At 35.0% G+C, this 21,727-nt stretch overlaps 1 protein-coding gene across 1 annotated transcript in view; it reads left to right on the plus strand.

Moving 5' to 3' along the window:
• EYS (eyes shut homolog) overlaps positions 1–21,727 on the plus strand; it is a 1,424,867-nt gene that overhangs the window by 98,878 nt on the left and 1,304,262 nt on the right. Inside the window, exon 5 of the mRNA XM_058554077.1 lies at positions 10,361–10,475. Within this exon, the coding sequence (XP_058410060.1) occupies positions 10,361–10,475 (115 nt within the window). The remainder of the gene's footprint in view (positions 1–10,360; positions 10,476–21,727) is intronic.

Genomic DNA, 21,727 nt, shown 5'->3' on the forward strand with positions numbered 1-21,727 from the left:
AGATAGAGCAAATATGAAATGGTTTGCTTTCTTATCATCTCTTTCCACACAGGAGAGTGTATTTGTTTTAAAATCGTGTTACTCCCCTGACACTCTCTTTCAATGGGTTCCCATTACACTTAAGAAAAATCTACAGTATTGAAAATGCTTCTAAGGCTAGTCATATTTTGCTCCTGCCTCTCTCTCCACCATCATTTCCTACTATGTACCCTCCGATTACTCAATTCCTGCCACTGTGGTCTTTGAGAAATTTGTTGAATACCTTAAGCATCTCCTGTTTCTAGCCTCTGTATTTGTTGGTCTCCTATCTAAAGATATTTCCCCAGAAACTACAGTGACTCAATGTTTATTTCGTTGAGGGTTTTGCTTAAACATCATCTCCTCAAAGATTTCTTTCCTGTGGATCTTGATAAGCCTTCCTAAAGTCTTCTAAGTTACAGTCTCCACTGTAACCTAGCTTTATTTTTTATAGCGTTTATCATTATCTTTCATTATATTTTTATGTGTTTATGGTTTTCTCTCTGCCCTATAGTTTAATGTATAGTAAGGCAGAGGAATTGCTGTTTTAATATTCTTAGTACTGGCTTTCTATATTCTAGGATTAAAGACTATCATGTTAATTTTAATTACCAAAAATACAGATATTTTTGTCTAATAACTTTAAAGTTTAAAGAACTATGAAATATAAATCATTTATGTCTTGAGATCCAGATGGTGACTCAGTTGCCCAGTTCATGCAAAAAAGATAAATTGAAAAATGAGTAGTCTGTAAGTTAGACGGTTGTCTATGCCTGTACAAGTCACAGTAAACAAGCACATAGTGGTATTGCAAAGCTTCTATTGTAAGAATAGTCTTTATTTACTTCAAAGGCTTTTTCCCAAGAAGTGAAATAGGTACATAACAGTGGTGAAATCGGTACAAGTATCTTTGCAGGAGAATCTGCATCAATACATGACGGAAACAAAGAAGACAAAAGTGAACCACAATGCTTTATTTGAGACAAAAATTACAACTCATTTATAATAGAATGGTTTAGGACCTGAAAAAAAAAATGCACCAAAAACCTCCTCTAAGTTTCAAACAAGTGATGGGAGTATTTCAAGATAACAGAGTCAGAGAAAACTATTTGGAGTTACTTTAGAGCTATTTCCTTTCCTTTTCCTAGAATAGCATAGAGTTTGAAAGAGCTGTTTCAGCAGCTGGAAAACTTTAAGCAAGAATATATTCCCAATCCATGAGTGACACTGTTGACATACTGTCTTTGAAGCTAGCTCTTTAAAAAATCAAGTAATATTCAATTTTCATTTTTTTTGTTTTATGGGGTAGTTACTTCATTATTCTAATGTTACTTTAATTTTTTACCAACCTGTTATGTTATAACAGCATTGTGCACTTAATTTTTAATTTTATTAAATTTGTTTTCCTTGATATTTTGAAAAAATATATTTTAAACACTTGTATTTAAAATATCTCAAATATTTAGCTTCCCTCATTTTTATTTTATTTTGTGAATTCTCTACACTTTATAAACAAGCAAGTGTGTAAGTACCAGAATTTCTATATTACATGAAGTATTTACCAAAATACTGGTGAAGAAATTTTACTCTGATATTGCTGTTATTGCTGTTTTGTTTGATGCTGTGTTCCCAGCAGTGCCTGACACTTCCCAGTAAAATCAGCAGCGTGGATTCCATAGGTCACTGAACAAAGTTTGCGATACTCTATCCAAGAAATAGAATAAAGCTAATTGTCCAATAAATATTGACTTAATTGACAAAAATGCAACCCAATAATGGAGAGATATTTCAGGCAGTTATAGGAAATCATTTTGGGAGGTGGGAGGGGGACGTTGAAAATAAAAGTGTGTTTTCTTTTCTCCTAGCTTTTCCACTAAAATATTTTATTTACATTATCTTTATTTTCTTTCCTTACGTGTATCTTTTCAGGTCTTCTCTGCTTTTCTATATATTATGTTCTTTTTTACCGCTAAAAATAACACCTTCAACATTTTCATCACAATTATTTAGGTCCCTCTTCCCCTCCAGTCTAAAAAGTATTTCCTGTTTCTAATACTTTGATATTTGTTATGGAAGAATAGTTTTATACAAAAATGTAGCTATACATTGGATATTCTAGGAACATGGTGATCTGAAAGGCATTTCTTTTCCCTCTCTCCATGTTTAAAATGACTGACTTCTTTGACCAGAATGGTTGCTGGACACCTGAGCAGCTAAAATGAATTAGGTTTTAGCCTCTCTGACTATCTCAACAGAAGCAACTTATGGGGATTTTTCTTGCTTTGTGAGCTAGGCAAGCATTTGCAAATGACCATGGGGGAACCAGGGCAATAACCAGATAATAGTGGCTACTTCATCAGTATAAACACTTGGACTATTTGAGGGTAGGTCAAAATCAGCCCAATACTCAAGTATTCTTATTCTCCATTGACACAAAGAGTCAACTAAGCTGTGAATTTAAGGACTGCAGGCTGTCAGTTGCAGAGGGTGGGAGCATTCTCAGTGACACCAAGGAGGAGAGAGGCCAGGACCATGACCCTCGGGAGAGGAAGGGTAGCCTGGCTGCTGCACCTATCTTGGCCCAATTTTCCTCCCTTTCACTGAAGGATGCCCCACTTAGGACACTGCAGCAATGATGCCTGAGACATGGAAAATATCCCATGTAAGAGAGGCCAGAGACTAAGGATAGGAAACTAAGTTAAAATAAAACAAATACAACTTGAGGGTCTTAGAGTCTTTGGAAGAGAGAGAGGACAACTTAAATTAGATAACTACAGTCAAAATAAGTAAAGAGATTCGAGAGAAGAGCACATACATGTACATACATACCAAGACAGCAGCTAAAAAAACAGACTTTTCAATTAAACAGTTTAGTTGAAAAATTGAAAGAGAAATGATGACTCAAACTATGGAAATATAAAGTGTTTCATGGAAGAAGTATTTTAAAACAAGAGAAAATAAAGAAATGCAGATCTGCTTTTATCTTCACGTACATACACAACTCTCACCCTAAATTTCTCCTGGTCTTATGAGATAGTGATTTTCCCATGAAGCTGTCCCTGGCAAACTTTTGGAAAATAGCAACCACATATCCTTCCTATACACTTTTCTCTACTGCTCTACTTTTCTTTTGAAATATTCTATATTTAATTCTTTATTTTCTATCCTCTCCTACTAAATTATGAACCTCAGAAGGGAAAGAAATCTATTCACTGAAATGTGCACCACGCTTAGAAAAATAACTGTCTACAGTAGGAGCTCAAGGATTGTTTGTTGAAGAACTTAATGGATGAATTAGTTAATGAGTCATGATGCAGAAAGTTGAGTATCTTGGAGAGTAGATCAAGGAGATCTAACGTGAATGAGAGCAGCTCTAGAAGGAGGGAGAATAACGTTTAGAAGACAAGCAATAATTCATGAAATTGTAGAATATTTCTCTGAGCTTAAGAAAGAATTGAGTCTGTGTATTAAAAAGGCTCTCTATTCAAACTAGATTGATGATAAAAGACACATAGTGAAATTTCTATCAAGCTTCAAGGCAGAGAAGACAATTTACCTACAAAGGAAAAGTAATCAGAGCAGCATCACATTTGTAATACTGATAGCTTCAAGACAGTGGGACAGCAGTTGTAGCCTCAGAAACAGTGAAAAGCATCTATAGACTACTGAGAGAAAATATTGCCACCCCTAAATCTTACACCTGACTATTATCTATTGGATCGTGAAAGAAATATTTATGTGTATGCAAACTCGCAGAAAACCTATCATCCAGATAACCTATCTGAAGAAAATAATTGGAAAGTACTCTTACTAAATATAAAATGGACTAGAATAGAAATTTCAAAAGGGAGAATATGAAGAAAAAAGGAAAGTGTTGTAAACAATGAAGATTAAAATGTGTGTTTGTGTGTGTGCACATGCATGCGTGTGTGTACATGCACGTTAGATGTAAACCTAAATAGATAATGGTACAGCATCTGTATACGTCTATAAAATAGGTGCTAAAATGGGGCCCCTGAAACAGATGGGACATCCCGTGGAGGAAATTGTATTTAGATTCTAGAACTAAAAGAAATAAATTATTTAAGCAAGACTTTAAGAACTGCGAGTGGAAAGGAGAGGAAAGTACTTATTATGAGGAAGAAATCTGGGTGTCCACAAGGGAAAATTATGTATCCAGATTGGTGAAAGAATTAACATTTTGGTTGGCAAAAAAAAAACATAGTAAAGAATATATGATTGATTATGCATCAGGGCAAGAGAACGTTACCATTAATGGAATGTAAATGTTTGATGGCCCTTCTGAATTATGAAGAGGAGAAGTACAATAAATAGCAACCTAAAAACCAGAGGAAAAAAAACAATGTAAAAAATTATTAAATATATAAACATATCAAGAGTATTAAGAAAACTACCAAATACTCGTTGACACTTTGTAATTTTCTTCCTGTTAATAAAAGTCAATAAGACTTCATCAAATCTTGTTCATTCTACCTCCTGAGTATCTCTTCTATTTGCTTTTTCTTCTATAGCAGTATAGAATACTGCTATAGAGTACATCTCATTTCTCATGTATTGCTGTAATAGTCCCTTGATTAGTCTCCAAACTACAGTCTTCCACAAATCCAACCTCCATTCTCCTGCCAGACTAGTTACAAAAAATCTAGGCAAATTACTACAAATTTCAATTGTTTTCATCACACTTCAGGATCAGATCCAGATAGTTTGCACGTCATATATACTGAGGATGCTGGAGTGGAGGCATGTAGCTCTCTGATATGGAGTTAAGCAAAACTGAAGTTAGGTATGCCTATACTTTTATTGATTTTAATGGCACCTAACAGACCTTCTGTTAAAGGCATTTAACTGTAGTCATGACTACTTTCATTCATTCATATAAAGGATTATATGTTGAACTTCGAAATGTATGAAAGAGGGAGGGAGGGGTGGAAGGAAGGAAGGAAGGAAGGAAGGATGGATAAAGGAAAGAAGAATCTGTGAAACCTTAAAAGGAAATATCTCTCCAAAAAGGAGAATTCATCTCAAGGGTGGAAATGAGTACTGTTACCTGAATTCATGCACAGACCGCCTGATTGTTGAAGAGCTATGTGTAAACCAAAAGGACCTGAGTTTGTAGACCTCTGCTGAGGGAATCTTCTAAATGCACATATCCCCAAGGAGGTAGCGAAGTTCCCTAGCCACCTGACAGGCGAAGTGTGAGTAATAGATGTTTGCAGTGAAATCAGCAAAGCCATGGGCAGTGGAAGGCTGAGAAGGAGCCTAGGCTACTATTGGCATGAATAGTAGAAAGTCTGAACATGGTTGGGATAGAACCGTTGTGGAGACATGAGTAGTCGAGTTTACCCAGCTTTGGGCAGAGGGGCAGCTGTTGCAGTAGAGCCAGCGTGAAAGCTCGGTGCTACAATCCAGTACCTTGGGAAGTGAACTGATGAAATGATCACGGGCCACAGGCAAGTAGAAGCGGGAGCAGTACCGTGGATTTGGGAGCTCCCAGATACGCTAGGGGACCGCAGGGGATAGAAGGGGACGATGGTCTTGAAGGGAAGCAGATGAGGCTTACCTTCACCTTGATTTCAGGTGTAAATATTAACCTGACACCTCTCCCTCTCTGGATCCTCTGGATCTCACTCTCTTTTTGAACTTCAGTTACAGAGATTTAAGTTAATCACAGTCTTCAATTTAATGGCACACTATCATTGATTCATATGAGGCCTCTTTCATCTTTTATACTTGTTTGGTTTTTTATTTTCTTTCATTGCCATTCCCCACTTCCAATCCCTTGATGATTTTTGGTAACTATTACAAACTCCTTCATGATCTCTTTCTCCTCTCTCATCTCTTGCTACTCTCGTCCTATACTTTGAGCTCCAGTCATGTATGTAAAACTGCTGGCAGTTGCCTGAGAATAGTATGTTTCTTCTCGTTTCAAGAGTAATAGCATAGCACAAAATCCACAATTTATGTAGGAAAAAAAAAACTTGATTGGTACTAAATTAGTTACATAAAATAAATCCTTAAATATACAATGAGAATCAAATTCATGAACATGGTCCCTTTTGATGACCAAGGTGACTCAAGAAAAGTGGACAATTTGGAAAGTAATTGGGCCGTTGTTTATAGTGCCCTTGGATTATTGGTAGTATAGGAAGGGCGATGATAGAATTAGATGATAGGCTAGGATGACCTCTTATGTCAGAAGTTGGAATATCATAGAGAAAATATGGATATAGATATATACCTATTACATCTAATTATTTCTTCATGATAAATTCATAGAGGTAGAATTTTTTATCAATGGAACAAAATATTTATTTTTATTTTTACTTATGAGTTTGGTGGTAACTATTTTTGTTGTAAGTTTTGAGACTTTTCCATCCAAATTCTGATGACTTTAATAATTGTTAGGTAACTAGCATAAATTTCCTTAGGATTAATACTTATATATCATGAAAATCACTCTTTCATAGAAATTTGAATTTTTCATTCATATAAATGAACAAGCCCAGGATCTTTTAAAGTTAGTTACCACCAAATGTTTTGTTCTATTCAGCTATTCTTATTTTCATTCAATTTTGGCAATTTGTATTTTGACATAAATTTGTTAGTATATTTATACAGAGGAATATCTAGTGTTGTTAGCCCCATTTGTGCTCATATTCCCTGTTACATTTTTCTTTTTGTATATATGTGTTCTCTACCTTGATTGCTTAATTACACATTCCAGAAGAATAGCTATCTCATGATCTTTTAAATAAATGGCTCTGGCCTTATTAATTGTAGTACTTTTCTCTCAATGTGAAACGTAGTCAGTATAATTTTATACTGTCTTCATTTAAAATAAAAGTATTGGGTACTGTACATGTCCTGAAAAAATTTTTTTTGAAAAAAATCACTTCTGCTTAGTAATTATGTATATAGTAATGTTATAGATAATGTATAATTAGGCTAATATAGTTTATTATATTAAGTTTTAAATATGAATTAAGAAAGAGAGGAAAAACTAAATAAAATAAAATGTATGGAATATTTCTAATTATCAAAAATTAGCTATAGAAGTTGCTGTGCTCTAATATTTATACAGAACAATTCTTATAAGATATGTCTTTGTCTTTATCAATATTATAAAATATTCTGATTCACTGTGTTTTAAGTGTTCATTTTTATATTTTCTCTTTTCTCCCACTTTCTACTATATATTCTCAAATATGAATGGTACACTACTTTTGATGTTTTGGGGGTGGTAAGGTGACAGTCCTGACTCTATTGTTTATATTGAATATATATTATTTTAATCTACTTTCATTTCAAAACATTCCTTTCTTAACTCCTTTGGCTCCATTTTAATTTCGTTAGCCACTAAGTCACCTCCCTTTTTAAATATACTTTTCCACCATATTATCTTCTGTACTGTATTTCACAAAAATCATATCTGCTTAACTTATTGGGCCAAAATTTTGATGCTACTTGAAATTTCTCTCTTCCTCAAAGCATTTTTTCCTCGTCTTTACTCTCATCTTTACTGTTATAAAGTGACAATTTTATTTGCACTGTTGTAATAGAATTTCTCAGAGTCCATGTTGTTCTGGAGTTTGTTTTTATTTGTTGTTTTTCTCTGGCTTAAATTCTTAAGTGGCAAGAATACTATTTAAGCCTTCTCTTTCCCTGGCTGTAGGCTGAGTTGATTGGATGTCATTTTCCTTGTGGATAAGATTCAGGAGTTGCTCTTATATTTCAAGCCATGAGTAGGAGTGGAGGTGTGGAGGGGTGATAGCATATAACTTAACAAGCAGATTTCCTCATTGTGGGTTTCCTCTGCCTTTGCGTGAAGCCTCTCCGGTCCAAGTGTCACAGATGGTGTTTTGGGGCTTCCCTCTTAGTATGTAGTGAGAGTGCTAACACTTTGGCTCAATTTTTCATGTTCAATAAACCTTTCTTTATTTAGAAATGTCTTTCTCAGAGTTGTGCTGCCTAATCTTCATCCAGCAAGCTGTTGATCTGATCTCATTAATGAATGAATATTAGCTCTTCATTTAATTCATAGCCCTGAGCCTCCTCTTTGGAAACCACATTCTAGAATAATATAAGTCCAGGTACCACAGGCATCCTTAGCTAGTCTTGGACAATTTAATTTATTCCCACTCAAAAGGAAAATTGAGCCATGATAACCACAACTCACTAACATTTTAGGATATTCTAGTGTTCACTTCTTTCCCCTTCCCCCAGTAGGAAAAGTGGGAATGATACCTTTTACAACAAAGTGATATTTGCAGTGATTTCTGGATCTCTAGGTAGGTTCTCAGAATGAGGAAAGTAAGGTTAAAACCTGTCGTAGCAGGTTTTATCAATGGAGTAGCAGAGTACAATACATTTAGAGTTAGACCATGCTTAATTTTAATAACAGCTCTACAACTAGTGATATGACCAAAGCAACTTACTAACGTCGGTGTGTAGGTCTCTTCATTTATAACATAGTGGTAATTATATATATCACACAGAGTTTGTAAGGATTGCATGAGAAAATAGTGTGAAAGTAATTAGCCTAGTGGCTGGCCTATAGTAGGTGGCGAAAAATATGGATGGTTATTCCTGATATAAATGAAGGAATGATTTAATTCAACAAGGTGGAAGATCAAAGCTGTGCCTGAAACAGCAGAACAGGGAAATTACTCAAGGGTTTTGCTGATATTTTTTCAGTTAAACTGTGTCAACATGACCTTTGAGTCCTTCTTTTATGAAATTATCTTGTGTTCTTATAAGAAATTTGAAATAATGAATATATGGTACAATTCACTTCATTATTAAATCAGCTTGTAACAACTTAGTCTTGAGTAGTATTATTTTTGTTCTTAAAATCTCAAGTGTTTACTTGAGAGAGACACCACTGTGATTTAATTTGGTGCCCGGTTCACTTTATAGTAGAAAGTTTACTAAATGTGATATAAAGTGTAGGAATATTTCTCACAAATTACTGAGTGAGGGCAAAGGAAGCCAGGACACCAGTATGTGTTCTTAGCCCCTTATTGACTGCAGCTAATGAACTGCAGGACACTGAAATCCAGAGTTGTTTCTTGTCTTGGATAGTGATGCTACGGTCTAGGAATGGCTGGGGCACTCACTCAGGGCCCTACTGCTTGTAGCCGCCTCCACAGACATTTCCCCCAGGGAGCCAATGTGTGGCTGGACCAGCCCTGTGTTTCTTATTACAATTGTAAGACACGCCTTGGCAACAACCATGAGGAACTTTGAGGAAATAAGGTTTATAACTCACAAGTCCTGGAGAGTACAGGGTAGGTACACTGAGGTCCACACAGCCAAGTTGCTAGGGGGAAAGAGAGAGGACCTGGGTTCTGCCTTTATCGGGGTCAAGGGTGGGGTGCCTAAGGTTTCACAGTTTCGCTCTTTATTGGTGAATTTAGAACATAAGAGCAGGAATTAGGGAGCAGGAAAAGCAGGGTCGCCCAAGTGGTGAGTTGTTTACATTACCCAGGGCTTTCTAAAAGGGGGACTTCATGGGCGAGGGAGACCTTCCTTATCTAGTTGTGTAGCTAGTAGCTGTCATACAGCTGGCAATATGTTTACTTGAGATGGATGTCTTTGAAATGGATGCCTCAGTAGTCCAAAGCTTAATGTCGGGCACTTAGATTACAGTCAAAAATGCTTATTGTCAGGCACTTGCACTAGATGACTGCTTTATCAAAAAATGTAAAAATGACAACAAACAGATAAAACCCGATAATGAGCCCAACTACAGCCATACCACTATTGTCCATGCAATTCTTCACATTATGCCTCAAAATCTTGTGTGTCATCATTAACTCCTGCTAGCACATCATCAGTATGTACTGTCTCTACTAAGCATTAAAAATTTCGTTTGTCATCTTTTTTTTTCACATTTCAATAATGATCTCATTTATTCTAATGGTTTTATAAAACCTATATTTTATTGTTAAATGTCCATTTATGCCAAAGTTGATTTTACTTTTAAATTCTCAAAAGGTAATATTAAGACCATTAAATGAAAATGTAGTTTACTCTAACTCCTTTTAAACAAATCAATCTTTTCTCCTTTGCTAAGAACGCTAAACCAATGTTACTTCATTAAACAAAAAATTAAAAATAAATAAATAAACCATAAAAAAAAAAAATTTTTTTTTTGTCCGTGCAAGTATGCACGGACAAAATTAATGATTGAAAATATCATGTAATAATATATGTTGTATGTAATTTAAACAACGCGTTATTATTTTTGGCAGACTGTTAAGAGACTTTTGTGAATATATTTAAACTGCAAATTTTCTTGTTTACATTGATGTATTTACAGTTGTATGCCAGGATTTACTGGGAAAAACTGTGAGAAAGTAATTGACCACTGCAGACTGCTCAGCATCAACTGTCTGAATGAAGGATCGTGTTTCAATATAATTGGGAGATTCAGAGTAAGTAATTTAATACACTACGAAGTAATTTAGCACTTCAAAATACAACAGCTTCAGGCAGCCTGTATTTCAAATGCTTTTATTAATCTAAGCCGGAGACATATATCCTTATATGTATATTGAAATGTGAGTTACATAAAGTTTACTAACAGAGGTTTTCAACTTATAAGAATTATGTTGGGAGGGCATTAATAAGTGTTCTAGGCAGTGTTTTTATTATAAGATAAGTATATAGTTAATTGAATCTTGGCTATATATCTCTGTATATATAAAACCATAGTTACTCATGTCCTAAGTTCTTAAACTGGATAGAGAGTAAAATTAGTCTGGTAGTTGTTAGTCAGGGCATAAAAATATTCTTTTGTTTTGGAGGATAGTTTTTGAAATGACTTAGCAAATACAGAGTGTGTGTACTACACATGGTAAGGCATATTCTACAACTCAGCATTTCTACTTTCAGGATTACCTATTGGAGAAATTATCAGGTAAGTACTGAAAGACACACATACAAGAATTTTCACTTCAAATCTGAAACAAACTAAAGCCTGTGGATAGGAGAATGGATAAATTAACAATGATGTAGTCATAACATGGAATTATAGAGAGTGGTTAAAATAAGTGAGCAATAGTTACATGTATTAATACCTATAGATATCAAAATATACATTGAATTTTAAAATCTTATTGAAGAATGATATATATATAGTCTGATAATGATTAGGTAAATTTTTAAAACACCAAAAAATACGTATTTTCTATGATTACATAAATATATACCAAAAGTGGAAACACATATGTGAGAAATATACACACTGGCTTTACTAGAAGTGGTGCCGATGGGGAGATAGGTGGGGAAGAAAATCAGGGAGAGTTCAGAGAGGACTTCCAATGTATCTGTAATGCTTTATTTCTTAAAAATATATTTTGGGAAAATAATGATAATAAGATTTTGGTGCTCATTTTATAGTTTTCTCTACTTTTCTGTAGTATAAAATATTTTTAAAATAATGAAAAGTCAACTTATAGAATGGACTATGGACAAATTTACACGTGTGTTTTTTGAAACATATTCTAAAATAAAATAATGTTACTATACAAGAATATATAGGGGAGAGAAGTCAAGATGGCGGCATAAGCAGACTCTGAACTCACTTCCTCCCACGGACACAGCCAATTTACAACTACTCGTGGTAAATTACCCCTGAGACAGAACTGAAAACTGGGTAAGAGGAATTCCTGTAACAAAAGATAATCCTAATTGAGGTGGAAGAGGCAGAAACTCTCTTCTGGAGAGGAAAAACACGGCCTTCACAAGCCGCAGCGCCTCACGGCCACCTGGGAGCAGCCCAAAGGTCAGCAGCCTCCCTGGAGGACTGGGGCCCTGAGCCGGGAGTGCCCCTGCTGTAGGCATTTTGTGGACCCAGCACAATCGAGATGAGTGGCATAATATCTGACTTTACCTGCTACTAAAACATTGGGGAGTACCCCCGGAAAAGCTGGTTCACAGAGAAATTAAAACCGGCTCTTAAAGGGCCCATGTGCAAACTCACCCATTTCAGAAAGCAACCTAAAATCACTGGAAAGAAAGGTGCACAGTGCTTTGGTGAAAAGAGACTCACCTCATAGGCTCTGAGTGCATTGCAGTGAGAGGTGAGACCTCTCCAGGAACTGAGACATTGCTGGCGGCGGCCACTGTTGTGGCCTGGTGTGGGTGTGCTGACACAGAAGCCATTGGAATTCTCCCTGGGGCCTGCTAGCCCAGGTCTGCCCCACCCGCTAGAGCACCGATTTAATCCAGCTCAGCCAGGACAGGCAGCCCACCCTAGAGACTGGCCCCACCCAACAACAAGCCCTCTGACAACTTGTGGGCCTGAATAGATTGGTGACTGGATACTCTGCAGCTTGGCAATTGAGCCCACTTCACTGGGGCAGGACGTGCACAAGGAGTGGGTGGAGAGTGTGGGGCAGTGGTGGAGCGTGTGGGGCTCCCACCATGGAGAGACTGGGGCCACTTCAGGAGGCCAGGGCGTGCACAAAGGGCAGGACTGTGTTGACTGTGTGTGTGGACCTGTGAGAGGCAGGGCTTGTCAGCTGCAGAAGACTTATGCTTCTCAAAGACCCACATAGAGGGTTGCCCCACCTTCCAAAGCCTGAAACAATTGGGTACTCCCATGCCTGAGGCAAGCCCCACCCAGCTGCAATACTCAGAGAGCTGACAAGAGACCTAAAGGCTGGAGGCTTATAGAGTTTGTAAGCCCCTGAGCCTAACAACTTATCATGTTGGGGGCCTTCTCACTTAAAAGAAATACTGCAACACAAATGTGGTATTGGAACTTGCAGCCAACTGTGCTGGGGCTCCCCACACCTCATAAAGAGACCGAAGGGCCCACAACAACTACAAGCAGCTGAGCATTACAACTGCTGGCCAGGAGCATAACTCAGCCTCCCTGGGTGCCTACAGGGAGAGCAAACAGGCCACAACAGAAGGACACACATAGCCCACATAGGGGTCACCCCTGGAACATTGAGAACTGAGGGAAGCACACTGTAGGCCTCCTAAGGCATCACTTATATAAGGTCACCTATCCAAAAGAAGGAGATGTAGCTGACCTACCTAATACGTAGACACAAGCACAAAGAAAGAGGCAAAATGAGGAGGCAAAGGAATAAATTCCAAGTAAGGGAATAGGACAAAACTCCAGAAAAGGAACTAAGTGAAACAGAAATGAGCCACCTACCCTACAGAGAGTTCAAACAAAGAGTATTAAGGATGCTCACTGATCTGGGGAGAAGAATAGATGAACTCAGTGAGAATGTCCACAAAGAAATGGAAGATATAAAAAAGAACCAATCAGAAATGAAGAATACGATACTGGAAATGAAAAATTCACTAGAGGGACTCAAAAGCAGAGTAGAGGATACAGAAGAAAGGATCTACGAGCTGGACGAAATACTAGAAGAAATTACCCAAGCTGAACAGGTAAAAGAAAAAAGAATTAAAAAGAGTGAGGACAGTCTAAGGGACCTCTGGGACAACATCAAGTGCACTAACATCTGTGTTATAGGTGTCCCGGAAGGAGAAGAGTGAGACAAAGGGACAGAGAATCTATTTCAAGAAATAATAGATGAAAACTTCCCTAACCTAAAGAAGGAAACAGATATCCAGGTACAAGAAGCACAGAGAGCCCCAAACAAGATAAACCCAAAGAGGCCCACACCAAGACAAATCATAATCAAAATGTCCAGAATTAAAGATAAAGAGAGAATCCTAAAAGCTGCAAGAGAAAGACAAGTTACATACAAAGGAAACCCCATAAGGCTATCAGCTGACTTCTCAGCAGAAATCTTACAGGCTAGAAGAGAGTGGCACGATATATTTAAAAGGAAAAAACTTCCAGCCAAGAATACTCTCCCCAGCAAGGTTATTATTCAGAATGTAAGGAGAAATCAAAAATTTCCCAGACAAGCAAAAATTAAAGGAGTTTGTCACCAAGAAACCAGTGCTACAAGAAATGTTAAAGGGACTGATTTAAGGGAAAAAGAGAAGACCACAAATAGGAAAAATTATCTAGTTCCATGATAATAGGGTAATGGATACAAATGCACAAAAAAGAGGTTAGATATGACATCAAAAACAAAATGAGGGAGGAGGGGAGTTAAAGAGTAGAGCTTTCAGACAGAGGTCAAACTAAAGAGACCATCAATTCAGTATAGAAGGAGAAAAGAACAGAGAAGTACTACTAAAACACTACAAAAAAAAGTTAAAAAATGGCAGTAAGTACATACTTATCAATAGCTACTTCAAATGTCAATGGACTAAATGCTCCAATTAAAAGGCATAGGGTGGCTGACTGGATAAAACAACAAGACCCATATATATGCTGCATACAAGAGACACACTTCAGACCTAAAGATGCTCACAAACTGAAAGTGAATGGATGGAAAAAGATACTCCATGCAAATGACAATGAAAGGAAAGCTGGGGTAGCAACACTCATATCAGACAAAACAGACTTTAAAATAAAAACTGTAAAAAGAGACAAAGACGGACATTACACAATGATCAAGGGAACAATCCAACGAGAGGATATAACACTTGTAAATATCTACACACCCAATGTAGGAGCACCTAACTATATAAAGCAATTATTAACAGACATAAAAAGAGAAATAGACAGTAACACAATAATAGTATGGGATTTTAACACTACACTTACACCAATGGATAGATCATCCAAACAGAAGATCAATAAGGAAACATTGGCCTTAAATGACACACTAGAACAGATGGACCTAGTAGATATATACAGAGCATTCTTTTCAATACTCTGAAGGATACACGTTCTTTTCAAATGCACATGGAACATTCTCCAGGATTGATCACATATTAGGCCACAAAACAAGTCTCCATAAATTTAAGAAGATTGAAATAATACCAAGCACCTTTTCTGACCACAAGGGTATGAAACTAGAAATCAACTATAGGAAGAAAATCAGAAAAACCACAAATATGTGGAGATTAAACAAAATGCTACTGAACAGCGATCTGGTCAACGAAGAAATCAAAGGAGAAATCAAAAAACACCTGGAGACAAATGAAAATGAAAATATGACATGCCAGAATTTATGGGATACAGTAAAAGCGGTTCTAAGAGGGAAGTTTATAGCAATACAGTCCTATCTCAACAAACAGGGAAAATCTAAAATAAACAATCTAACAATTCACCTAAAGGAACTGGAAAAAGAAGAACAAACAAAGCCCCAAATCAGTAGAAGAAGAGAAATAATAAAAATCAGAGCAGAAATAAATGAAATAGTGATTAAAAAAAGAATAGAAAAAATTAAGAATATATAAGATAAGACTATTATGGTTATTTAGCAGCTATAGCACATAAGGCATTATAGAATATCATTTACGATCATTACCTCATTTGATCCTCACATAAATACCACTCCATTTTATAGAAAAATAAAATGTCTACTAAGCTTTTGAATATTTTCCCAAGTTCACACATATCGATAGAGATGGATGGAGCTAGATTTAAACCTACTCTGTATGACTCTAGAACTCATACTTTCAAGTACTATACATATCTATTTTCAATACAAAGAATATACTACCATTTCTTTTTCCTTTAAAATTTATTTACCCTTTCCTTAATAGGAAATTGTCTAATTGAAATGTCTCTCTTACTTTGGTTTGATTTTCTTTTATATTATACTGTTTGTGTTTCACTTTTTGGGTCCTATATTGTCTCAGGATAGTCTGTGAGTAGTTATCTCTGACTTATTTTTAAATTCTCTTCCTCCACCACCACTTTTCCCTGGGAGAACTCCCCTATTCTAGTGCCTTAACAATTATTTATATGTTATTGACTCTAAATCCAGTTTGAATTGCTTTTTCAAGGAAACTGACTGGGCTTTTCATCACCTTGCAGAATCTGCTGTTTTTGCAATTCTACTTTAAGTATAATGACTTTTATTAGATAAAATATTAGCAAGAAGGGAATGCTATTAGCATTCTCATTGGGTTAAAATTTAGGTGATGATGAAGATAATGTACATTACTAAATGCTTTTAACTTTATAATAATTTTTCAAATATATACTTTCCCTATTGATTAGTAATCCTAGTTCTGGCTGTATTGAGATCTGAAATACAGATCTCAATACAGTTTGATTTTATATTTAAATTAATTTAATTTGAAATTTAACATATTTACAAATGTATTGTTCAGATTAGATAATGGTTTGAATGGTGGGAATTACCATTATTCTTCATGATATTTTAAAAAGCTCCCATGACATTTAAGTTCAATGTAATATATTACAGAAAATAAAATTCCATACATTATATTCAAACTCTTTTTAGTATGCAAATATAAAAGTATTTTTTTAGGTTGTAATATTTTTGGAATTCTATAACTAACATTTGTTTTTCTACTTTGATATTTTCCTTATTAACTTTTGAAAATGTCAACTAATTTCGAAGAGACTGTTTCATGAGCTATAATAATTTAGGAAGAGATATAAACTATTCCTCCGTCTAGTTAGAGAAAACAAATATATTTCACTTTCAGTGGGAAAGAGAATAGAGAGGGAATAAAACAAGCAAAGAGTAATATGGTACACTTAAATCCCACCAAATTCAGGATCACACTAAATATAAGCTGACTATACACTCCAGTTAATAGGCAGAGATTGTTAATGGTATATAAAGCAAGACTCAATCAAATGTTATTTAAAAGAAGTTCACTTTATATGAAAAGACAGACATATTGAAAATAAAATAATAGAAAAGATAGATCATATAAAAATTAAGCAAAATATTTTTTGGTGTAGCTTTATTAATAAGGTAAATTCTAATATAGGGAAATATCAAAGAAAAAAGATGTAATTTCAACATAAATGGGTCAACTAATCAAGTTAAAGTACACATTTAATAACAGAGCTTCAAAATATATGTAGCAGAAACTGACAGAACCCAAAGGAGAAGTAAATAAAACTACAATTGCAATTGAGATTTGAACACTTCTCTTTCAATACTTGGTAGAACGAGTAGACAGACAATCAGTAAGAATACAGACAATTTGAATGATTCTATTAATCCACTTACTTAAATGACATTACAGAACATCACATCCAATAGCTGCAGATTATTTATTCTTCTCAACAACACAGGAGATGTCAACCCAGATCTCAATCCTCAGCCGTAAAATGAGTCTCAATAAATTTTAAAGGTTTGAAATTATAGGAAGTATATTCTCTGACCACAATAAAATTATAGAAAAAATATTGAAGAAATCAGCAAATATTTGGAAGTTAGAAAATCTACTTCTAAACGTCACATGGAACAGTGAGAAATCACAAGAGAAATTATAAAATATTTCAAATAAACGATAATAAAAACATAGCATATAAAAATGTGTGTGATGCTGCTAAATCTGTACTTAGATGGATATTTAAAAAATATCTTTAATGTTAGTATTAGAAAAGAAGAAAGATTTTTAATCATATTCTAATATCTGAATAGTTTAGTCCTGTATCAAATTAATTAAACTTATAATTACAAACTTTCCCCCTATAAAACTCCCAGACCAGATGCTTCACTGGTGAAATCCATCCAATGTTTGAGGAAGAAATAATATCAATCACACACGAACTGTTACGGGTAATAGAGGAGGGGGGAACAAATCTCAACTCATTTTTATGAGGCTACATTAACCCTGATGCTAAAGTCTGATCAAGACTTTACAAGAAAACAAAATTACAGTTTTATTATTTAAATATTTATTCATTTATGATTAATATTTTTATTTAAATATTAAATATCCTTTATTAGTAGATGAATAAAAGTCTTTAATAATATAATAAGTTGAATACATAACAGTATAAAAATATTATCTCAAACCCAGGAAAAATTTTTCTCAAGGTCACAATACTTATTCAGAAATCTAAATCAGTTACTATATTTCACCATATTAACAGAATATAAAGGAAAAATCACACAATCTTCTAACTAGATTCAGAATAAGCAATTGAGAAGACTCACCAACCATTCATGATACAAACTCAGCAAACTAGGAATCAAAGGGAACTTCTTCACTCTGATACATGATATCTCCAAAAATCTACAAGTAACATCATACTTATGGGTGAAAGTCTGATTGCTAAAATTGGCAAAGGTGTTCACATTCACTGGTTCTCTTCAACATTTTACTAGAAATTTTTACCAGTCCAATAAGAAGAAAAAGAAATAAAATATAAAGATAGGAAAAATAGCAGTAAAGGGAGTTTGATGTATATATCTCATGACCTTCCATTAGAAATCTACAAAAAAATCCCAAAACAAAACAGTAGAACTAAGTGAATTTAGCAAAATATCAAGATACAAGATAACTATACAGATACCAATAATATTTCTATAATATAGCAACAAGTAATTGGGAAATTAAATTAAGCATGATTATAATATCACCACAAACACTTCAGAATAAATCTAACAAAATACGGGCAAAGTGTCTATACTGAAAACTATAAAACATTGCAGAGAGAAATTAAAGAAGTCCTATGTAAATAGTTATAACACGCTCACGGATTGGAAGAGTTAATATTTTTATGATGTCCTCTCTTCTTCCTTATAATCTCAGGCATTTTATAAAATTTGACAAGTTGATTATAAAATTTATATGGAACTTCAAGGACCTCAAGTAGCCAAAGGAAGCATTAATGAAAACAAATCTGGAGGATTTTCCCTACCTGGTTTCAAGAGTTACTGTAAAGCTAGAATATCAAGACAGTGTAGTATTGCCATAAGGATAGACAAAAAGATCAGAGGAATAAAATGGATAGTTCAGAAATAGATCCACAGGGACATGGTCTCTTGATTTCCAACAAAGACACCAAGAAAATTTAATGGAGAAAGGAAAGTTTTATCATCAAATGGCATTGGGAAAAAAATGAATACTGCTTTCTTGAACCATACAAAAATTACTTTGAAATGAAGCACAGACCTACGAGTAAAAGCTAAAATTCTGAAGCTCCTAGGGAAGAAAAACAAGCAGAAAAACGAAGAGTCCTCTTCAAAGCCTTGCATGAAACAAAGCTTTCTTAGGTAGGATACAAAACCAATGGACTGGACGTCATCAGTTTAAAATTTCTGCTCATCAGAACGTAGAAAAACAACAACTATAAGTAATAATTATCAAACTGAATTTACATTAAAAGTAAACACAATCCCGGTGTATTTTGTTTACATGAGACTATCTGAGATACAATGCCTTTATTGAAATAAAACGATGGAAAAAGATATACCAGTGAAATACCAATCCAAAAAATTGTTGGTGCTTATATTAATCTAATGTAAAATAGACTTTAAGGCATAAAATAAGAAATTTATGACTTTTTAATGACATAAGTTTCAATTCATGAGGAAGATATAACAATTATAATCTTGTATGTACCTACTAAAATATATATACATATAAGTGTATTAATATGTGTATGAGAAATCTATAGGGAAATATTGACAGAACCGTAAAGAGAAATGAGGAGTCTGACTCCAGGCCAAAATCCTATGTGTGACCTTTCTAGCCCAACCTTAGAGAATTATAGGGCTTTGCCTGGCAGGCCTCATGGAGGGATCTGCCCACACCAGCCTTGATGCTCAGCATCTGCATTGCAGCTTTCTGGAAAGAGTTGCAGTCAAGGACTCAGGCAATTCCCCCAGCCCTCCTCTCAGCCATGCTCATAGGCATTTCATTTCTAGTCCAAGCACCTTAATCAGAGGCCTCTATCATTATGAGGCGGCGGGAGCGGAGGACAGAGGAGTCTCAACTGGGGCTCTTCCCAGGAGCCTCCAAGAGGGAACCTCCGATGGAGGGGGCCTTGGCTGATGCACTTATTATTACTTATTTTAGAATAAAGGTAATCAAATTAAGCAAGAATAGCAAAAAAAATTATAATGTATCCATGTAAGCACTGTTCCCAAGGAAACTTTCCATTTGGTTTCATGTCTCAGAGTCTTCGGACATTGGAAAAAATTATGTGTCAGGAGCCTAGGCTTTCCTAGGCAGCAAGAACTACAGGGGAGGGAGCTAGTTAGATGGCACGAGGTGATCTAGCTTCTAATGTCATCCGTCCCCATAATCATTCAGGATTTTATAATGTTTTAATAAACATAAAATTTTCCTAGTATATCTGACTTGATTTTATGGAAACAGTGAGGTATGTGAGGTCTGTGACTATGTGATCCAGAACAAATTAATACATATGAGTCAGAGAAGCAGGAAGCCAGAGAGAAACATGGAGAAGAACGGCTTTGGGAATCACAGGTAGATTCTGACTTAAAACCCTGATCCAAGGAAAGACCAAGGTTAATCAGAGTTCTGATGGCCAGTGAGGTCTGGAGGATATTTGTATTACACAGGTGTGTATAGTATAGGCTAAAAGGAAATAAACCCACAATTTGACAGTGGTTTACTCTTGTTAATGGTATTAGACTAAAATTACAATCAGAAAAAATAATTTAGTTCTTTTGAATATACATTTAAATGAAGTAATATGAAGAATAAAGCATCTCCCATAGTGACTTTAAGATTGGGAAGTTTATATTAAATGCAACAGGCTGAACAATATTAGGGGTTAAAAACCCTGAAGGTCAGAACCTTATTAATTCTAAGCCATGCACTTCATCATGAGTTAAATTTCTCTACTTTCAATTCATTTTCTTTATAATTAAAGTGGCATAAGGATGCTGAACTTTCTCATTGAAATTGTGATGAAGAATTTCTAATCAAGCACTTTCACAATGTCAATTGCCTTCTCAGTAAAAATAACATAAATGGTCCCCATGAAAAACAATTGTTACTTCCCAAATCAGTCAGGTTTCTAATAACCACCACATGAGAATAAATCATTGAAGAAATTGAGAGCTCACGGCACAAAAGAAAAAAAAGAAAAAAAGATTCTATTGTCGTTTTTATGTTTATAAAAATGAATAAATGACAGCCTCTAAATTAAAAAATATGATTTATGCTATACACATTATAAAGTAAAAATACAGGCACTATGCAATTAAGAACTATTTACATTGCCTCAAAGCAATGATTCAGAATTTCTTTTCCTTAGCGTTTCAATGATTACTAATGAGTTTAATTTCATTTTTAATAGATAATAAACATAGTTAGAGCCACAATTTCTGGTTTGTGTCTATCCAAATATTTTATAACTTCTTGATGTTATGACTTAGAATTGTTAACTGCTGCGTTTTCTACCATCAAAGAAAATGCCATGAGAGCTTTCTACACAACCCCTTTAGTTCTATTCTTTTACAACTGGTTCAGGGATGCAGATATAAGGATGCAGTTTATGTTTTATCTCATCTTTTTAAGTCTCCTATGAAGATTCATTGGGGAACCAACAAAAAAAACAAAATTTAAAACTCATCTAGTTTAACTTTACCATCTGTTTTATTTCTCTCTTCTATTTCCATCCTCTAGTTAAATCATTTTTTTTTTTTTACAATTATTTTCAACAAGCATGACTTATGCAAACTCACGCTGAAAGAAGTAAAGCTCAAATTAGAATCCATATGAGTACAATTAGCGTTTGGGGTAGGATTTAGAGTTTTAAAATTTTAGTTGCAACAACAGAAAATCTAAGCAGAATATTTCTCTCTATCTCTCTCCCCTCTCTCTCTGTCACATGCATGCACACACATACACACACACACACACACACACACACGCAAGA

The sequence above is a fragment of the Diceros bicornis genome, chromosome 14, assembly GCF_020826845.1.
Source record: "Diceros bicornis minor isolate mBicDic1 chromosome 14, mDicBic1.mat.cur, whole genome shotgun sequence".
In the NCBI taxonomy this organism is placed as follows: domain Eukaryota; kingdom Metazoa; phylum Chordata; class Mammalia; order Perissodactyla; family Rhinocerotidae; genus Diceros; species Diceros bicornis.